Source organism: Microchirus variegatus, assembly GCF_963457635.1.
Source record: "Microchirus variegatus genome assembly, chromosome: 5".
Classification (NCBI taxonomy): Eukaryota; Metazoa; Chordata; class Actinopteri; order Pleuronectiformes; family Soleidae; genus Microchirus; species Microchirus variegatus.
In genome coordinates, this window is record NC_139806.1 from 6805246 (window position 1) to 6825879 (window position 20634).

Consider the following 20634-nt stretch of genomic DNA (forward strand, 5'->3'; position numbering starts at 1 on the left):
CCTCTCCCACCCACAGTGATTGCTTGCCACTCCCTGATTGTTTCCACCTGGTCCTCATGAGTATTTAGTCTCATCAACGAATACTCCCTCCCACGTCATTTTGTGAGCTACCTTCCTCGCTTCGATCTCTTTCTCTTGACGTTCTTCAGTGTGTGTATGACTGCTGTTAGCTTCTAAGTCTGTGTTGGAGGTGTTATGATGGGAACCTGGTTTGGAGTATGGGTTCCCTGAGGCCTGGTGGTAACTGAGTGGCTTTATTTTGTGAATTTGAGGTTTTGAAATCCTACTAAATTGCCTACTACTTTATCCTCCACAGGAGGGTCACTGGTGCCAATCCCAGCTGACACAGGGTCTGAAAGGTGGGACATACCATGGACAGGTGGCCAGTTTATTTACAGTTTAATGTATGTGAACTACTTTTTGTACACTCTGCCAGGACTACATAGATGACAATTAAAAATGATGTTCCAACTAATTGTCAGCAGGTGTCAACATGATCCAACTTTCATACGACATCCAGGCAGCAGGAATAAGATCTGTCTCACGTGGGAATCTAACTCTAATCTCTCGCTTGGTCAAAGCCTCAGACGGGATGTGGTCTTGAGATGTACTTAGTAATATTCAGTGGTAAATACTCACCTGCTGTGGCAGTGTGGTATAATCATCTCCTTCCTCTACTGCAGCCTGAGGTTTTCCTTTTATATCTTCTCTTAATACTCTATGTAAACCTCTATTTACACCTCTTTAATAAAACTTTTTGAAAGTTTTTGGGCTTCACAATGAATAATTCTATATGTTGTGCCTGAATTGTGCTTGTTCTCAGAACGGCTGTTACAGACGGGGGTGAATATCTAACTTTAGATTGAGCTCATTACACGTGCCAGAGGTGTCGATGTGTGTTTTTCACGTCCTCAATGCAGCAGGACGGAAAATTATCTGACAAAGTTGAGTGAGGTTTGTTGAACGTCGGTGGATTTAGAGCACTGTCGTTTGGCCTTCCAGTTCCCACAATATGGAAATATAGTCAATTCAAAGCAGCAAGAAAAACAATAATCAGCACTGCACAGCTGTACTATTTTTGTGGCGCCTGACATCACCCGCACATGAGGTCATTTCCATACCTGAATTTTAACACAATTACAGTACATTTCAGTCTGGCAGTTCAACATGTTTGGCTTAACTGCATCAGGACATGCTATATTGTTGCATATTTAGTAGTAGTTTTGAAATTCTCCAATTCAATCCAATTGTATTTGCTTTTGCACAGTACTGTATTTGACCAGTTTTACTTCTATTTCTTCTTTTTTCTTGTTGTTATTATTAGGGTTCAAGCACGACTGTGCAAGAAACCTATTGTAACTGAAAGAGTTATTATTATTATTATTATTATTTTTAAGAGTGTCCCTCTCTCCTCTGAGTTCAATCACGACGAGACTAAAACCAAACTTGTCATGGTGTCCTCAATCAAGAGAAGCATTGATTTCGGCTCAGCGGGGATCATGCAAAACAGCCTCTCATTAAAATCATTATTAGAACTCAGAAATGGCGCGTCATGTGGTTCCACTCTGTGGCAAACTGAAATTCGCTGGAAACTCCCAAACAACAACACACGTCTGATCCAGTGGTGACATTTCAGACGACGTGAGATGAGAGCGAGAACCAATATCACGTCTGCTGAAGCTGTACAGTCAGCGGCCACTTTATTAGGTACACCCGTTCACCTGCTTAGTGGCGCACAATCATTTCTATATTTTACAGAGAACGGTCTTTTAAAAAGAGGAAATGTCTCGTGAGCTAAAGTTCGTTCCAACCACATAATGGAAATGGACGTTTTCTTCTGGTGTGAAAAGTGAAGCCTAAAGAGAAGGATGGAAGTAGCAGTTAGCCACCAGGGGGCGTCTACAACAAGAAGACCCTGTGAATGAAAGGCTATTTTGAAAAATGTGGTTTACGGTTTCAAAAACTGACTACATTCATTCATTGTAAGTTTATGGGTACAGCTACTACAAGCAGAAGACCATCTCTGAGCTCTGAGGACGTAGCATTGTGAGATGTTCCTCATGGTAGGACTGTGGTAAGGTGGTCGGAGCATGTGCATTGAAAGGAAGAACCCTTCCTCCTTCCAAAGACCAGATCAGTCTTCACCTAAGGAAAGCATCCAACTGCAGAACTGCAGAACCACCTGGAGCTGGTCTTGGCCTCTACAGCTAATCTCCTCCGTGGCTTTCTTCAGTTGTTTGAGGTCCAACCTGATCTTCTGTAAGGAATAGCGCACTAATGATGTAGGGAAACCACAAAAGCCTACCTCAACAGGAAATAAGGCTGCATTCCATCCTTTAGCTAGGGTTTTGGCTGCCAGATCTTGGTACTGTTATCAGTTCCTGGAGACAGAACTATATCCATTCTGAGTCCTCTATGGGAAGTAGAGCTTCGATCCTACTCAAGCCCGTGCACGTTGTGTCCGAGCCCGGCCCGGCACACATTAATTGTAATTACGAGCCCGATTTAAACCCGACATTTTTTTAATACGTGAGCCGTAAATGTACACGTACGTCCTCCCCACAGCGGTGGCTTGTTGTACCTGCAGCCACAGTCTAATTTACAACAATAACCGCTTCCATGAACGCATATGTTGCTAATTACGATCCGCTTCCTGGTTTTTAAATGATGCGTTCATGGCCGCAGGTTTTTTTTATAGCTTTACACAATACGACGTGCTATAACATACCACGCGAACGCGACGAGGGAGAAAAAACAAGAATGCTTGTTCAAGGGCCCGGGTCGGGCTCAGGCTCAGGCTCAGAATCTAGACTCTAATGGGAAGTCAAGCTTATTTTTTATATCTACAAAAACTTTAATTCCGGCCTGTTAAATTCTTTCTATTAATCAAAAACCCATGACTCATTGAATGACTTCTTTAAAACTCTGCAGCTCATAGTTCTTTGTGGTAATTGTGTTAAACTCACGATGACGGAAAAACAAAATGAAAGCACGTCGATATCTTTTCACCACTTCTTTTTCCTCAATGTCACGGCCGTCTGTTCTCTTCCAGCTGAAGGTCACTGCTGCGCATCGTCACCGCCGTCATCACTTCTTGACGCAAACATCAAACTCAGGACGTCTCTCTCTCTCCCTCCCTGACAATCCTCATAAAGTCCCTCATCAGTCGTGTGAGGCCAGTTCAAACGCACACACACACACACACACACACACACACACACACACACACACACACACACACACACACACACACACACACACACACACACACAGACTCACACACACACTCACACAGACACACACTCTGCCCTTTCCCTGTCCCCAGCCCTGGTTGCCTAGGAGACAGCTGAGCCGGGACCCCATCTCATTACACAGCGATTGGGGCTGTGTGACTGGCTGGAGGAAGGAAGGAGTGTGGGATCTTTATCGCCATCTAGCAACCAAACTAGAGTAAGACATCTCACTCTTCTTTTTTTTTCTTTTTTTTTAAAGCTAAGATTCTGCCTAGTAACCCAATATGCTGACTTTCTCCTGGCACAGAGATGCAGCCCTGCATTTCTAATGAGACACATCCCATTATGAGACTGTTCATGTGACACAAGTGAAGTTCCATGTGAGTTATTAGTCCAAATGTGAACTTATACGTTTCATACGTTTTACACAATGAGAGCAAAAAGAGAGCAATGCAGTAAGGTTATTGAAGTCATGGCTGCAGTGGCTTTTACTTATTCATCAATAGATGAATCACACAAACGTGTGTTTCTTTCTTTCCTTTGATTTGCGAAACGTAAAGTACTTTGAACAGTGCCTTAAAAACACACTTTATTACATATTACTTACATTACTTTTTACTCTACTACAGTTTACAGTAGGGAACCGTCTACCATGGCCAAGTAGAAGGGAATTGGGCTTAACTGCCATATGTTGTGTTTACATATCAACACAACATAGTAAAATCATAACAATGAATCATAAAAACTCATTATATTTTACGAGGTGTATTCAAATATGTCTTAATGTACAGAAAGTTTAGATTAATGTGTTAAATATTAAAATCTCTATATCACTTTGGGAAGCTGCTGGCAGTCGTTAAATGTACTTTTAATATAGTTTTTTGTTTTACATTATGGCTTTTTCATCCCAGGAGTAGTTTTTCCTTTTTTTCTTTAAATATACAGTAGCTATAAATTTTACTTGCAGTATGTACACTCTGGATAGCAAGCAAAAAGCCAAAGGGAAGTCCTACTCGTGAGACCTAGTAAGGTTATTTATATATTATATTATATATATGATGTATGGCTTAGAGACAGCAGCTGGAGCTGGAGGTGGAGGTGGAGGTGGGGGTGGAGGTGAGATTTTATTTGGGAGTGACCAGGAATGGACTGGATGAGAAATAAGCTTATGCAAGGGAAGGAATATAGAGGAAAAGAAGACCACAGAGCAGGTTCATGCATGTTGTGATTCCACGGAGATGAGTGGAGATGGACAAAACGGAGCAATACCACTGGAAATTGTGGGGGGCAGTATAGAGTCCATAGTCCGATCGGTCAGGAAAACGATGCATAAGAACCGACAGTTGCAGTGCCCAGTGCCAGTTCGAGCTATTTCGTAGACGTAATTCTCTAATTGTGACGAAAATATTTTAGTTTGTAAAAGATTTTACATTTTTATCTGCTCGATAAGGGGTCAGTTTGTAGATCAAGGGTCTCAAATTAAAAAGATCTTCATGCGTGGTCAGTAAGGTGAAGAAAAAGTGCAACTGTGTGGAGGGAAAATCAACTGTTGAGTATAAGCGTGTAGTTTAATGGTAACTTAAAATGATATCACAATATTCCATCCCGTTATTTAGCAATAACAACATTTGTGGCTATGTTTCAGATCATTTCAAAATAAAGGTATTAAGGTAAATAAAGTTGACAAAGAGCCAAGTTTTAAACTTCTGATGTAGATTGCAGATTATTTAAATTCTAACCCACTTTTTTGTTTTTTACTTTGAAGGCTTATGTTCCACTGTATAATGTACATTTCAACACCATATACAGTATAAGGTTAATACCAGTTGACTTTTTTTTAAGACCAAGTTTATTCAGTTTCTTCCTAACAGTGTGACAAAAATCTAAATGTTTCTATTGTATATAATTCTTATTATTCTTTTGTTTTTTTACATCTAAACATAATGTATTTCGGATTCTTGACAGAAGAACATCACACACCAACACAGTTTGCTCTGGAATATACTATTGTTTATTAATTCTAGTCAATTTATTATAATAAATATTAAAAACATCGAGTAAAAATGGCCACATATTATAGAATTATATATATTTACTGTGTCCGTGTGTGTGTGTGTGTGTGTGTATATATATATATATATATATATATATATATATATATATATATATATATACAGCAGCAGAAGCAAAGAGTTCGAGCAGGATGCTGTTGTGCTTTTCATTTCTATTTGGCCAGGGGACAAAAGTGAGAGATACTGTAATCCTCGTGCTACACACACATCGTACAGGAGACACAGCCACATACACACTCACATGTGATTAACCTGCCTCTCTGCGTTAAAGGTTCCACACAGATATTCTAGAATGTGCAAACGTGGTGTCAGCAATATATATATATATACGTATATATATCTGTATATATATGTATATGTATATACATATATATATATATGTATATATATATATATATGTATTATTAGTGTGTTGTTTTCTTAAACATTATACTCCTGAAGATAACGAAACATTTGAAGTCAGGGCAGGAAAATGGCTTTGTTGTCCACAGGCTGTATTTCATTGGTTGTGAGTCATTGGTTTTTTTTTTTTTTTTAATCAGCAAAATAGTTTATTTGTTCCTTTTTTTTCTTCTAAAATTCAATGGTTTGTGGCTCAATGTGAAGCAAAAACATACTGTACACGGTTGAGCTGCTGTTACTTTTCCTACCCTGTTAACACCTGATTGCTGAATAAGTTTCCTACGTTTTTCAAATAAACTATCCATGCGTTTTTGTGTCTATTTTAACATTAAAACTCGGCATAAGCTATCCCCCCCCCTCCTCCTCCCACGTCTCTTTTGTGCCGAATGAGATTAACGAACCTCTGACTGTTCAAACATTCGGCCACGTGGTCCACAGATTACGCTGCTGCTGACCCCACCTGAAGCATAGTATAGTCATTTAAATGTAAGATATAGGCAAGGGTGATAGGAGCTAACACAACAGACTGAAAAAAGAGAAGCAAACATTCAGTACGTTTAAGATCAACATAGAAATAAGAGACAAAAGTGTCAAGAAATAAATTCCCTCATATAGTAACATAAGATGTATGGGGCACCATTTGTGTTGAGTTCATTTAACATTTGACTCCAAACAAGGGCAAAATAAACGGCGTGTAAGTTTACTTTTAACCAAATTTACAGCAATATTTGCAAAGTTAAAACAATAAATAAAAAGATAATCGAAATCGAAATTATAATAAACTTTAAACGATGGTTAAATATAATTGTTAAATGTTTGCAATGTGCCCACTAAAAAATAAATAAACTAATTAAACTAAAAAATAAATAAACAAATTAATAAATAAATAAATACATATATATATGTATATACATGTATATACATATATATAATTAATTAATTAGCAAATACACTTGCATTTATTTTTATCATTGTTTGGGGTTAAAATACAGCAACTTTACAAACGGCGCCCCATAAAGATATGGCCTATAACTGCAAGAAGTGCAGAGTCCAGTATTCAAATTAAAGCTCTACAAACACTAACTGCGGTGTCGTGGTGATACACTGAAGGTCTTTGTAAACATTCTCTGTTCTCAGGCCTCTGATTCTGATTGGTTGGTGGCGACGCTGCCGTTCAACTCCCCCAGTCCCCCAGTTTGCTCCTGAATGTCGGTCATCTCCCCGACGATGAACTTGGGCTCGCCGCCTTTGCCGTCGGCCGAGCCGCTGTCCGGCTGCTTGGCCGCCTGGTTGGTCAGCGTGGGCTCTTCGTCCAGCCTGCTGGAGATCGACCAGTAGAGGTGAGCGTCCAGCCTGGCGGCGGCCAATGAGAGCTCCCGTGCTGAGCAGGAGGGCGTGTCCACCTTAGGGGAGGGGAAACACGGTTTTGAGAAATTAATCACCAGCTATTTTGGAAAAAAAAAAAAGCGTGAGGAAAACAAGAAGTAGTGACGCCCCGTGAGTAAAACTGTCAGGGACTGTTTACTTCAGAGCGCCTTCATTTCTTCATCAAAATGTCGATTATCGTACCGCTCAAGGAACAATGAAGACACTTTGACCCCTACCTCAAACGTGTGATGAAAGGCTCCGTAGTCGATGTCAAAGAAACCCTCTGCCAGAGACATCATTGGGCTGAACCTGTGACCCCACAGCACCTCTTCCGCTAGATAGGAGCTCCTCGCCTGGCACGTCATTCCTGCACAAACACGTACACAAACTGATGAGGTGAGTGCATGCATTCACAATCCACACTGTGTCAAGCAACATGGATTCAACCGCCTATATTTACATATCGGAGGAAACAAACTGGTATGGTTTGTGCTGAGCTAGGACTCTACACGTGAACCTAGGATGAAGCACCACAGCAGTTCAATCACTCTGCCAAAACAGCCCTGTTCAGAACGCTCGCTTTTGAGTGCCTGTCTCTTTAAATATGCAAATGAGACACAGGAAACTACGTCAGAGTCACTGAGGCTCCGGCAGCTAACAGCAGTTAGCATTTGGAAAAACCATCATTTGCCGACTCTAGCCGGCACATTGCCGTCATATAAAAAATGTAAATCCTCTGAGGCTGGAAGTTTGTGTAGAACTCTGTGCTGCACTGTGCAGCCAAGAATAGAACACCGACGACTTCCGCTCTTCCAGATACTATCTTTATCTCCCAGACCACTAAAACACGAGTGAGTCATCTTTTTTCACACTTTACCTACTCATAGGGCCTCCAGAGTCCCAAATATAAGTATTAAAATTATATATTTTTTAAGTTGATTTTGCATAATATGTCCCCTTTAAAAAATGAAAACTACCACCACGCCGAAAACTCCCGATGATGAATTTCCAGCCGTGTAACAGGCGAGCTGTCTCTCACATGAATATTCCCTGCAGCAGAGTTATGGCTGTCAGCTCTTTTGTTGTAACTCTCCACTGCGACTCCAAAACTGAGGAAATCGATATTTGGAGGAGCCAGCTTTACATCGTGGAGACGCATCATGATGAGCTCTGATGCACTGACTCCCGCGCCAAACGGGGAGGAGCAGCTGTGAGTGCATTAAAACCCGCGGGCACGGAATTTGACAGAAGCCAAGAAGGGAATGGGATGAAAAGGCTCGAGATAAACACGGCTTTGTCAGAGTCTGAGCAGGAAACAGCCTGGTCACTTGTAACGTAGTCGTTACAGGCACCGTTTACCAGTTAGCTCCTTTAGCGCTGTTAGCGACGTTAGCGCGCCTACTGTCGAACTGGAGTGGTCTGTTTATTAAACGAAAAGAGCAGCGCTACAAATAACCAGCGTACCTGTGTATACTGCGTATGTGTGCCTCTGTTTTTAAACTTTAGCGTTACTTTAGAGCATTGGTTCTCAGAGTGCGGCCCGGGGGCCAATGGCGGCCCACAGAAACATTTCTGGTGGCCCGCAATGAATTACAGTTGATAGTTTTAATCCAGGAGCTACTAAGCTTGTTAAATGTTTATTGGACATTACTGGATACAGACCAATAAGTGTAAACAAAAATACTGGGTATTTACCTGGTTTCCTGGTGAATTATAGTGTATTATTGGGTTATAAGCTGGTAATAAGCAGGTAGCTACAGCCCCCAATTACTAGCTATTTACCCAGTAAATATATGGTAACATGTTAAATAAAGCGTTATTATATTAATGCTTAAATTACATTATATTAACGCTTATATTACTTAACGTTAACTGTAGAACTGCAATCTGGTCATTAAAATTATTACAAATGAGATTTCTTTCTGTTTTTTTTCCTTTGGCGGCCCTCAGTCCAATGTTGGGTTCCTAAATTAGCCCTCAGGTATCAAAAATTTGAGAACCCCTGCTTTAGAGACTCATTTTCAACTCAATCGGGAGTCACAAACCACAATTTAACTAAAATGAGGCTCCAGAAGCCCGTTAGCTCCCATGTCTACGTATGCTAAAAACACTGATTTTGTCTATGGAGTTTGGTGTGATCAGAGTGAGCGGTGTTCCCAAATCCAAACCAAAACCTACGAGCAAATACGACACAACAACGCAGGTTTGAGCAGTCACCTGATGATTTACGCCATGCTAACACCTTTTATAGGCTGGGGAAGCTAACGCATTTTGGGAACGATCGATCAATAATCCCATAATAACTTTTCAGCACAATGCAAATCACATGACCTAAGAGAGAAGTAGACTTCTGCTGTACAGTAGCATCAATCAAAACACACGACGCTGCGAGCAGCGAGCGATCTTGCCTACTGCAGCTTTAATTTTCTTCTCGTGAAATCGATCGCAAAGACTTTCGTCCGTGGTTCCATTTCTTCCATGATTTCTCTCCCAGATCTGTTTCCCCTCTAATAAATACGGTCTATATTTCCTCCACGGTAACAACATCATAACTCTAAAGCACTGACATGAAGATGAAGAGCTTTAAAACAACAACAGCACACACCACACAAAAAACTCAGACATGCTGGAGGAGAGAAATTTCATTTTCTAATGGACACTTTTTTTTTTTACTGGGCCTGGTCACTGATGGTATTACATCAGATATAATAGATCCATGCATCTGCAAGATTAATCCCCTAATGCTTATTTCTGATGTTGCAGCAAAAAAAAACCCTCAACATGAATTTACAATACGCTGCACTGAGACCGTTCTAATTTTACAGTTAAATCAAACTGCGGTGGCATCACATCTCTAAATGTACAATATAGTGTGTGTGTGTTAGCTTTACGGTACAATAACACTTAATCACACAAACCCTTCATGGAATAAAAACATATATTTTACGCGGTGTTATGTGTGTGTGTGTAGACTTTGGCATCGTAAATTTGAAAAAGTGATCGTTATCAGAGGTTTATTTTCTGTTTGTGTAAGCACATATTCATTCATTCATTCATTCATTCATTCACTGCACCTATCCTGTCCTATGCAAACATGGACACCTACTCCTGCTCAATTTATGTTGCAATTCCTATTTTGGATATTTGCATTATTTTGTTTACTTAATGTTTTCTTGCACAAAACGACCAGGCTAAGACTACATTTCACATTTAAAGGTGCCATATGTAAGAATGTGGCCAAAAACGTTTACTACATTCAAATGCTCGGCAGCTGAGACTGACTGCAATGATTGGTAGACGGCGGTAGGTGGCGCCACATGCCAAATCATGATTTCAAAACATAAACATGATTTGCAGTCTGCAAAATATATTTTTTAATGCAAATATTTTGTCTGTACTGTTGTTGTTGGTGAGTTCAGTTTGTTATATGAACATTATTCCTGAGTCTCTGTGACATATTAGGAGGATTTTATGGCCAGTTGCTTTAGATTTATTACATAATGCACCTTTAACATATTCTTTTTTTTTTACACAGACTGATTCTTTTCCTCACCAGTGGCCTCCACCATTCCCTCCAGAATGACCACAATCTCAAAGTCCTCCTTCTCCAGCTGAGCCTGAGACATGTCCCAGAACGCCGAGTGCATGTCGATCTCGTGGGAAATCACCAGCGGCGAGACGAGGAAGAGCCGATCGTCGCCCGTCTCGAAGCCCACGCTGATGTCCGTCTGGTCCAGAGGGATGAACTCACCTGAAGAACAACAAAAAAAATGTGTATTAAAGGTATATAAAGTGTTCATATCATGATTATTCTTCTGCGAAAGAGTCAAATACCTTCCTGAGTCTGTTTGGACTTGATGAGCTTGGCCCTCATGTTGGCCCCGACGATGTGCGAGCTGCGCAGGTCGCCAACTCTGAACATGAGGCAGAGCTTGTCGTCTCTCAGGGAGATGACGGCGTGCTTGGAGAACACCAGCGTCTCGGCGCGTTTGTTGGGCTGCGAGATCTTCACGAACATGCAGCCCACCTGGAACGTTTGAGGAGGGGGGAAATGGAAAGAGAGAGAACTGAGACTCTGCTCAAATCTCAGGGTTCTATTTGCACAGAACTGGCACAGAAATAGGTATCTTGGTTTTTTTTTAGAACGACTCCTTCATACATCAACCAAACAACAGAATAGTGCTCAAGAATGGAATTAGAAACATTTAATACAGGTCAATGGAGATTCCTATTTCTGTTTTGCGAGGTTAAAAACTGTATTGACCCCCTCAGTCTCATTTTTGTGCTTAGTAAAACAGCCCACCTTTCCATCAGATGCTGATGTGGCACGTTTCCAGCTCACAGACATGCATAAACATGATTCTGCCTGGACGTCAATGTGTGGATTAATCCTCATCAAAGGAGTGCTTATGTGGTGCAAAAAAAAAAAATCCAGCCACATTAGCATATTTGTTTTCAGATGGAACACCATCTGCACGGAATTAGCGTCATTTTGTCCGCGTGGCATTCAGGCGTTCACTCTCGTCACGTTAAAAAAATTAATACGTGCTTTTTTTATCCCTCTTTTTTTCATTTAACTGATTGGACACTTTTTATTCCATCTCAAATTTGACGGTTGTTTTTCCATAAAAAATGTGCCAATATGAGACTTTTAATTTGAAATGTCTGTTAAACTGTACAGTAAAAACGTCTTATTCCCAGTATGCTAGTAGTCATAGATGTCATAAGCAGCAGTTCTTTATCAGAACTTATGGAGACATTTGTTGTTTCAATTTTTCAATTTAAAAAAGTGCCAATGTGAGACTTTGTTTTAAAAGGTGTGAATGTGAGACTTTTAGTTTAAAATTTCTTTGAAACTATACAACAAAAACGTCTGCTTTTCAGTATGCTAGTAGATATTAATGTGCGGAACACAACCTAGTCAGTCTTTCCCAGAATTTATGGAGACATTTGTTTTTATTACATCTCAAAGTTGGGATTTTTTTCCCGATTTAAAAAAAAAATAAAAAAAAAATTGCTAATGTGAGACATTTAACTTGACATTCCTCTAAAACTATACAATAAAAACGTCTCATTTTCAGTATGCTAGTAGATATCAATGTGCAGAATACAACCTAGTCAGTGTTTTCCAGAACTTATGGAGACATTTGTTTTTATTACATCTCGAATTTGGGATTTTTTCCGATTTTAAAAAGTGCTAATGTGAGACTTTTAACTTGAAATTTTTCTAAAACTTTACAATAAAAAAGTTGGATTTCCAGTATGCTAGTAGATATCAATGTGCGAAACAAAACCTAGTTAGTCTTGCTCAGAACCTATAGAGAACTCACTTTAAACAGTTGTAGAAGCAAAGCAAAGCAAAGGACCCAGTTTTTCCTCAAAGTCTATGAAATATTGTCACAAATGTCATTATTGTGATATACGTTGATTCAATTTTAAGCTCATATCTTACCCCCACCCCTACTGAACAGCTATTTTTCTAAAATGACTGTAACAGACTGATATCGGAATTGGTAAAGAGAGGAAACTAATGTTTCATTTTCAACCGAAAACTTATCCGTGCACATCCATTTTCAGGATTACTGAACCAAAAACATAGACACCATTTCTCCATCTGTGCTCACCATGAAAGCGTTGACCATTGATCCCAGTATGGCTTGCAGCAGCAGCAGCATGGTGCCCACTGGACACTGGTCAGTGATGACGCGGTGGCCGTAGCCGATGGTCGTCTCCGTCTCGATGGAGAAGAGGAAGGCGGAGATGAAGCCGTTGACGTTGTTGACGCACGGCGTCCACGTCTCGTCCTCCAGATGGTCCAGATCGCCCCTTGGGAAAGAAAAGGAGAGAATGTGAGAGAAATGGAAGGAGGGGGGGAGGGTGACAGCGTGGGTGTTATTATGTCAAAAAATAGACAGAGAGTGAGAAGATTTATATTTTTAGAAAGGAGGTGAGGAAGTATACAGGGTGTGTGCTGAGACGCCTCAAAGCTGCCTTCTTTTATTTACCGTCTCCTTTGAGCTGTGCTTTTTTATATTTACCATCTGCACTAATGTGTAATCTCATTCATCCTATTGAAGCACACTAATCTGTCACTTTCCCTGTGATGCAGTACAAATCTACGTCCTCCCATCACACGTCATGACACACACTCCAAACTCTACACTGTGCTAATGTGCCTGATTAACACAGATTCAGCCACACAGGACAGGATCAGGCTAATTAATGAGAGTGGTGTTCGGCATTTTTTTAATATAATCTATGACTTCCATTGACCCGTGTTGGTGACCAAAGGAAGGTGCAGCTGCAGCAGCAGCGACGCCGCTCTGGCACCACTTAACGTGGCCCCCCCCCCCAAGTAATCGATATAAAAAAAGGTCACGTTTTTTTTACGAGACGAACACGTTAGCTAATTAGAGTGGAGCTCCAGCAGACACATCTAGCCGAGAGGAAGAGCGTCATGATGAAATACGGTGTAATATTAATACTGCTTTGTCATCTGACTGTCTCAATAACAAATGGGTTTTTTCGGGGGGGGGGGTTTTCCCGCTGTCGTCGCAGAAAAGTCTTGCAGTGCTGGTCACTTGTGGATTTTTGATCATTTATTTAAAGGTTATTTTAAGAAGGATGTGATTAGTGTGGGGGAATAATTTGAAACCCATCGCACATGTTTCGGTTTAATTTTCCATACAGTGTGCTTGACCCTTTCCCCGACTAAAAATTGAAATTTCTTTCTGTATTTTTATTAGTAGTGGGCACGTTAACGGCGTCAACGTTAACGTGCGTTAACGCATGACGCCTTTTTCCATGACGACCGACCGGAAAAAGACGCGCGTTACGTCATGTTTACGTGACTCCCGATTGTTAAAATGAGTCTCGAAAGTAACGCTAAACTTTAAAAACAGAGGCACACATACGCAGAACGCTGGTTATTTGTAGCGCTGCTCTTTTCGTTTAATAAAACAGACCGCTCCAGTTCGACTGTAGGCGCGCTAACCGGCACTAAAGGAGCTAACACAGCTAATGGAGCTAACTGCTAAACGGCGCCTGGGCTCCGGTGTCACGGCACGTGAACACGACGTCACACGCGTCCGGTCAGTTGTCATGGAAATGGCGTTGTGCGATAACGCGCGCTAATGTGTGTTTTAACGCGCGCTAACGTGTGTTTTACCGCGCGTTAATCTAGTGCCCACCTCTAATTTTTATACATGAATGAATGGCAATCGCAAAATCGTATCATTAAAAGTATTTATTCTCTTTTCTTCGAATATATCACATATTTTAAAATGCTTTGTGAATTTGTACAGACTAAAATTTGACTATGAGCTAAACTGTTTTTCCAGACTTTCACAGTAAAATTCCAGACTTTTCATATTATCGTTTCAGAGGAGTTATTTTCAGAATTATGTAACTTAATTCAACAAATATAAGTCTTATAAGGGTAAATATTTTTTTCAAAACATGCTCTACCAAACAGTTGACTAGTCATTTTATGGTAAAGGTAGAGAAGCCAGCTAATGTTGGTAAAATTGGGGGGGGGGGGGGGTTAGTGTTGTTAAAATGATTAATTTATTGATCAATACATTTAACTTATTGTGAACTTCTCTGAATGTTGTACTTTTATTATGAACAGACGTCTCGATCGTTTGGTAGAGGACTGTATTTGAAATACTGTAAGGGCTAATTGCAGATAAATTATTTTTCCTATACTTTTTTTCATGGTGCATACCTTAAAGGATGCAAAGAAACCAGAAAATATTCACATTTAAGAAGCTGAAAAATCAGAAATTTATTGGAAAAACAACCATCAATAACCCATCCTTTGCATGACTCTTACCTGCAGTAAGCTATGAGGTACCAGATGGCGCCAAAGAAGAGCCATGTGACAGCGTAGGCCATGACGAAGACGAAGAGCGAGCAGCGCCAGTTGAGGTCCACCAGTGTGGTGAAGATGTCGGTCAGGTAGCGGTAAGTCTCGCGCATGTTGCCGTGCTGCACGTTGCATCGACCGTTTTTCTCCACGTAGCGCTGCCTCTTACGCCGAGTCCGGGCTACGGGAGAGCCACGAGGGGTCACATGTGAAAAACGAAAGGAGGGATATACGTTTGAATTAGTGACACAGCACATCTGCACGAATCTTTACGAGTCTTGCGATTTCATAATGCGAGCTGCAGGAGAAATCCTTCAAAAAGCCCCTGTAGGAAACTTTAAAAAAAACACAAACACAAAGCCGCCTTTCTCAACTTTGTTTTGCTTTGAAGTGAAGACTGCAGTCGGAGGAACGCCAGGTGAATGAAGGCACGTGGGGAGATTGTAAGATAAACACAGGGAGGTGCCAGCACACAAATCTACACAGAGGAGGAACAAAGGACGAGAGGAATGAAAAGAGACGGGAGAGGAAATGAGAGCAGATGAAGTGCAACAGGACATCAAACACTGGAAAAAGTAAAGCTACAGCATTGGACTATAGATACTCGACAACCCAGAGGGCAACTGCTGATGATTTATTGTCTTTCTGACTGTGGGTGCACCCAGCCAAAACTGAGATTAGAACACGGGGGAAATGAATCTATTCTGGTGTTTTGTCTTGTACACTGACAACAGCGCTGGATATCCTGAAGTGGTCATATAAATCAATATCAAAGGCGGTGGTTCCCAGCGTGTGAGGCAACTGTAAACGTGCCGTGAGAAGTCGTTTAAATGAAGTGCTACAAGTAAAATGCATTAATAATATATTAATATATCCACCAAGCAGAACGAGAACTTGGCTTGTGACTGAAAGGCTTCTGGTTCGAGGCCAGGTACCCTGATCCCCCAGCCAGAGACAACTTGTAAGAGCCCATGGTCGTCCACTTTTATTGATCTGCAGCACAATCTGCATCTGGACAAGTGATTGTCCTTGGGATCTTGGTCTTTGTAATTTTCTTTGGCGAGACTCAGATCTTTGAATCTGCATTTCCTGCATTTGCTCTCTCTTGCTTGACTTTACTCGCACGTTGTTCTGCATGGAATCTCACGTCAACGGCGGGGAGAGAGACATCTCTGCTAATTACGACTCTAGCAGTAGCAGTAGGTGGTTCCTGTGGGAACCCTGAAGAGTACCCGAGTCCTTACCCTGGACTCATTTGACGTGTCAACACTTGTTATCGAGGTAGATATAGGAGGCTAACTACATTAGCGAGAGTCACTAACGTTGCCAAAGTGATGGCGATGGTGATGTTCACCATTGGTGGGTGCACTTTGTCCAACAAAAACCCATCAGTAACGGGGAGAAGAACATTGCCCGAGAGCTCTGCCTGGTCTGCGTAATGTTTGAGCTAACATGCACATGCGAGTCCAGCAATAGTCTGACGTCTTGGTCAATGTTTTGTATCGATATAATGCTTTTCTCGTCCTGATGACCATTCAAAGCCGCTTTACACTACATTACACTACACCTGCAAACACTCGGGACGCCACCGTTTCCTGTTTCCTCTTACGGTTTATTTTGATTGATTTATTTTTTTTATATGTTTGTTCTTTCAGAAGAATGTACAGCTAAGAGGAGAAATCAGGAGAGGGGAGAAAATAGTGAATGTTTGAAGAGTGAGTCACTGACTGCAGCACAACTCAAAACGAGACGAGATTCACAAGCAAGGCAGGCCTGGCCTAAAGACTGACTTTGTCAGGACCGTGTCAGCTGGGATTGGAACGAGCGACCCCCGCAACCGTCATGTGGAGGATAAAGCGGTAGACTAAGATTTGACTTGTGGTAAGGGTTAGGGTTATGGATGGACGATAGCAACTTTTTTGTGTTGATACTATTATCACAAACTTGTGTCCGATTCCAATATCACAAACATGTCCGATACCGTTAGCACAAACTTGTGTCCGATACCTGTGGCAGAAACTAGTGTCCGATTCCTGTGGCAGAAACTAGTGTCCGATTCCTATATCACAAACTTGTGTCCGGTACCGTTATCACAAACTTGTGTCCCATACCGTTATCACAAACTTGTATCCGATACTTTATCTCAAACTTGTGTCGGATACCGTTATCACAAACTTGTGTCCGATACCGTTATCACAATCTTGTGTCCGATACCTGTGGCAGAAACTAGTGTCCGATTCCTGTGGCAGAAACTAGTGTCCGATTCCTATATCACAAACTTGTGTCCGGTACCGTTATCACAAACTTGTGTCCGATACCGTTATCACAAACTTGTGTCCGATACCGTTATCACAAACTTGTGTCCGATACCGTTATCACAAACTTGTATCCGATACTTTATCTCAAACTTGTGTCGGATACCGTTATCACAAACTTGTGTCCGATACCGTTATCACAAACTTGTGTCCGATACCGATAATACAAGCTTGTGTCCGATACCGTTATCTCACAAACTTGTGTCCGATACCGTTAGCACAAGCTTGTGTCCGATTCCGATATCACAAACTTGTGTCCGATATCACAAACTTGTGTCCGATACCGATATCACAAACTTGTGTCCGATATCACAAACTTGTGTCCGATATCACAAACTTGTGTCCGATACCGATATCACAAACTTGCGTCTGATAACACAAACTTGTGTCCGATACCGATATCACAAACTTGCGTCTGATAACACAAACTTGTGTCCTATACCGATATCACAAACTTGTGTCCGATACCGATAACACAAACTTGTGACCGATACCGATATCACAAGCCTGTGTCCGATACGATAACACAATATTGTGTCCGATATCGTTATTGCAAACTTGTGTCTGATACCGTTATCGCAAACTTGTGTCCGATACAGATATCGCAAACTTGTGTCCGATACCGATAACACAAACTTGTGTCCGATACCGATAATACAAACTTGTGTCCGATATCACAAACTAGTGTCCGATATCACAAACTAGTGTCCGACATCACAATCTTGTGTTCCATATCACAATCTTGTGTCCGATACAAATATCACAAACTCCATTCTACAAACAGTGAATTTTAGGGATCAGGCATTAACTAGTTATGGTTAAAGTTTGGGATGAAATACAGTGTACTCAGAAGAACAGCTGTGCCAACCTATGTGTCTTAGAGAATAATACACAAGATCCACTTTTCTGTTCCCAATAATTACACACAAGTCTTTCAGAATTAAATTAAGGAACTAAACAATGCAGAGGAGCCATCAAGGACAGGAGATGACATCCAGCATCACTCACCCCACCCGAATCGCCCACGCTCCTTCTCCGCCCCCTGGGTCTTCTTCCTGGGCTGATTGGCGTTGGCCTCCCGCTCGGCCAGCTTGGCCTGGAACGACCTGTTGACCTTGGCCACGGGCGGAGGGGAGGGCGCCGTCTCCGTGGTGACGACGTGGCCCAGTTCCTCCGATACGTTGAAGACTCCCGCGGAGGCCGTGGCCTCGGTGGCCACCTCCACATCTTCGCCGTCCCCCTTCTCCTCCACGGGGAGCGAGAGGGAGTCGGGCCGGGAGGGGAAGACCGAGTTCTCCAGCGCCATCGACTGTGCGTGTGTGTGCCGACCGTGTTAGCGTGTTGTCAGTGTCCTCCCTATGGCAGACTCAGTCCACTGGCTATTGATTGGACCATTTGTTTGCTTGATCGCCGCCTGCACAAAGGAACAAAAAAGACACATAAATTGATCACATATTTTTAAAAAGAAAATGAGATCTCGCTGCACTGAGGCCGATCATTGATCGTCTTTGTTAGGATTAGATGTTATGGGTTAGGGTTAGGGTTAGTTCAATATTCATTTATAAAAATAAATTCTTAATATTCATCACGATACAGGATGAGTTCATGAGACTCATCCTGACGAAGCTAAATCTGTGTGACACAAAAAGGCATTCAGATGCCCATGCTGCTGGCCTCCCTGCTGGACATATGATGGGAGAATAAATGTGGGGTTTTAATGAATGGAACAACATAATATACCCAGTGTTCTAGCCAGGATTTTATTTTAGCATACTGGTAATGGGCGAGGGAGCACAGCAGTGACCAAGCAGCGGGGGTTCGGTGCGGAATGAAATCAAGTGATTTTCTTTACGTTACAACGTAGAAGCACTTTACGGCAAGTGCAAATGAGCATTTGTATGGCTTGTACGGACATATTTAATGTTATTCAAACAAATTAAAAAGAAATAGGTGAGGTATCATCTGCCAAACATTAGCCTCATGAATGAAACCGAGTGATGAAGCATGCTTCTAGAGTTGTTTACGCCGGTGAAATTGATACATTTGCGCAAACGGTTGAATATATGGTTCATGTATGCTAACTAGCGCTGTCAAACGTTAACGCATCAACACGTTTCCATGACAGCTGACTGGAAAAAGGAGCGCGCGACGTCATTTTTGTGTGACTCCAGGTTGTTAAAATGAGTCTCTAAAGGAATGCTAAACTTTAAAAACAAAGGCACACATACGCAGTAACACAGGTACGCTAGTTATTTGTAGCGCTGCTCTTTTCGTTTAATAAACAGACCGCTCCAGTTCCACTGTAGGCACGCTAACCGACGCTAAAAGGAGCTAAAGCCGCTAACGGAGCTAACTAGTAAACGGTGCATGGACTCCGGTGTCATGGCACATAAGCATGACGTCATGTGCGTCTTTTTCCGGTCAGTCGTCATGGAAACGTGTCATGCCTTAACGCACGTTAATGCTAACGTCATGATTAGTTCTTGGAATCTAATTGGAATTGTTCCATTTTGTGCGTCGGCCGCAAATCATAGCGTACTGGTCCAATACACTACCATGCGTTAGCTAGAACGCTAATACGTCGTGCGTCATGTTCATAAAATCTCACAATAACGATGAATTTCTATTAAAGGGACGATTGCAACGGGATACATTTGCTCATATTTCATGACGCGTGGCTTACGTGACCACAAGGTGGCGCCTGGATCTTTGCGCTCCTTCATTTTTAAACAATTGCGTATGTTTTTGCAGCATTGCAACATTTTTCTACACTTACAGTCACAACATTAGAGACAGTAATTCATCTTTGAGCGTTGAGAAAGTATGTCCTGCATTTGTTACGTAAACAAATCAAATGAAGGTACGATGGAAGACTCCACCCATTTAGGGTCAATAACCTAACATAGAGATACAGTATATAGATATAATATTGCAATACAATTGAGAGCCATGACAGTAGCGCTGCGGTGGTCGTCTTTAAACTTGAAGGTTGTGCGTTCGATTCCTTGGGCAAGACACTGAAAGCTCCTGACGGCTGTGCGTGAATGGGTATGAAAGGTGTGAATGAATGGGTGTGAATGGTGTGAGCAGCGTTGAGTGGTCACCAAGAGGTTACTATTATTGTTTTGGACAGAAAAAACAGTGACAGGATTTATATTCATAGTCCCATCCTTGCACATTCCAGCCACTTACACTGCTGTGTTTTCAGCCTTGATGTGTGTGTGTGTGTGTGTGTGTGTGTGTGTGTGTGTGTGTGTGTGTGTGTGTGTGTGTGTGTGTGTGTGTGTGATGGTGATGACACAGGCCTGCTGAGAATACTTACATAAGTCCCACCTTCTGTAAGTCTAAGCCTGAGTTAAATGAGAGAGACATGTCCA

The 20634-nt window shown here is 41.6% G+C and overlaps 1 protein-coding gene across 1 annotated transcript; it reads right to left on the reverse strand.

Moving 5' to 3' along the window:
- Positions 1-6840: 6840 nt before the first annotated feature.
- Positions 6841-18563, reverse strand: kcnj9 (potassium inwardly rectifying channel subfamily J member 9; the record flags this gene model as incomplete). The annotated part of the gene is made up of 7 exons (XM_083889211.1): positions 6841-7110; positions 7312-7442; positions 10629-10826; positions 10910-11102; positions 12700-12901; positions 14910-15123; positions 18266-18563. The coding sequence occupies 7 exons, from the start codon at positions 18561-18563 to the stop codon at positions 6841-6843; spliced, it is 1506 nt and encodes a 501-aa protein (XP_083745337.1).
- Positions 18564-20634: the final 2071 nt, after the last annotated feature.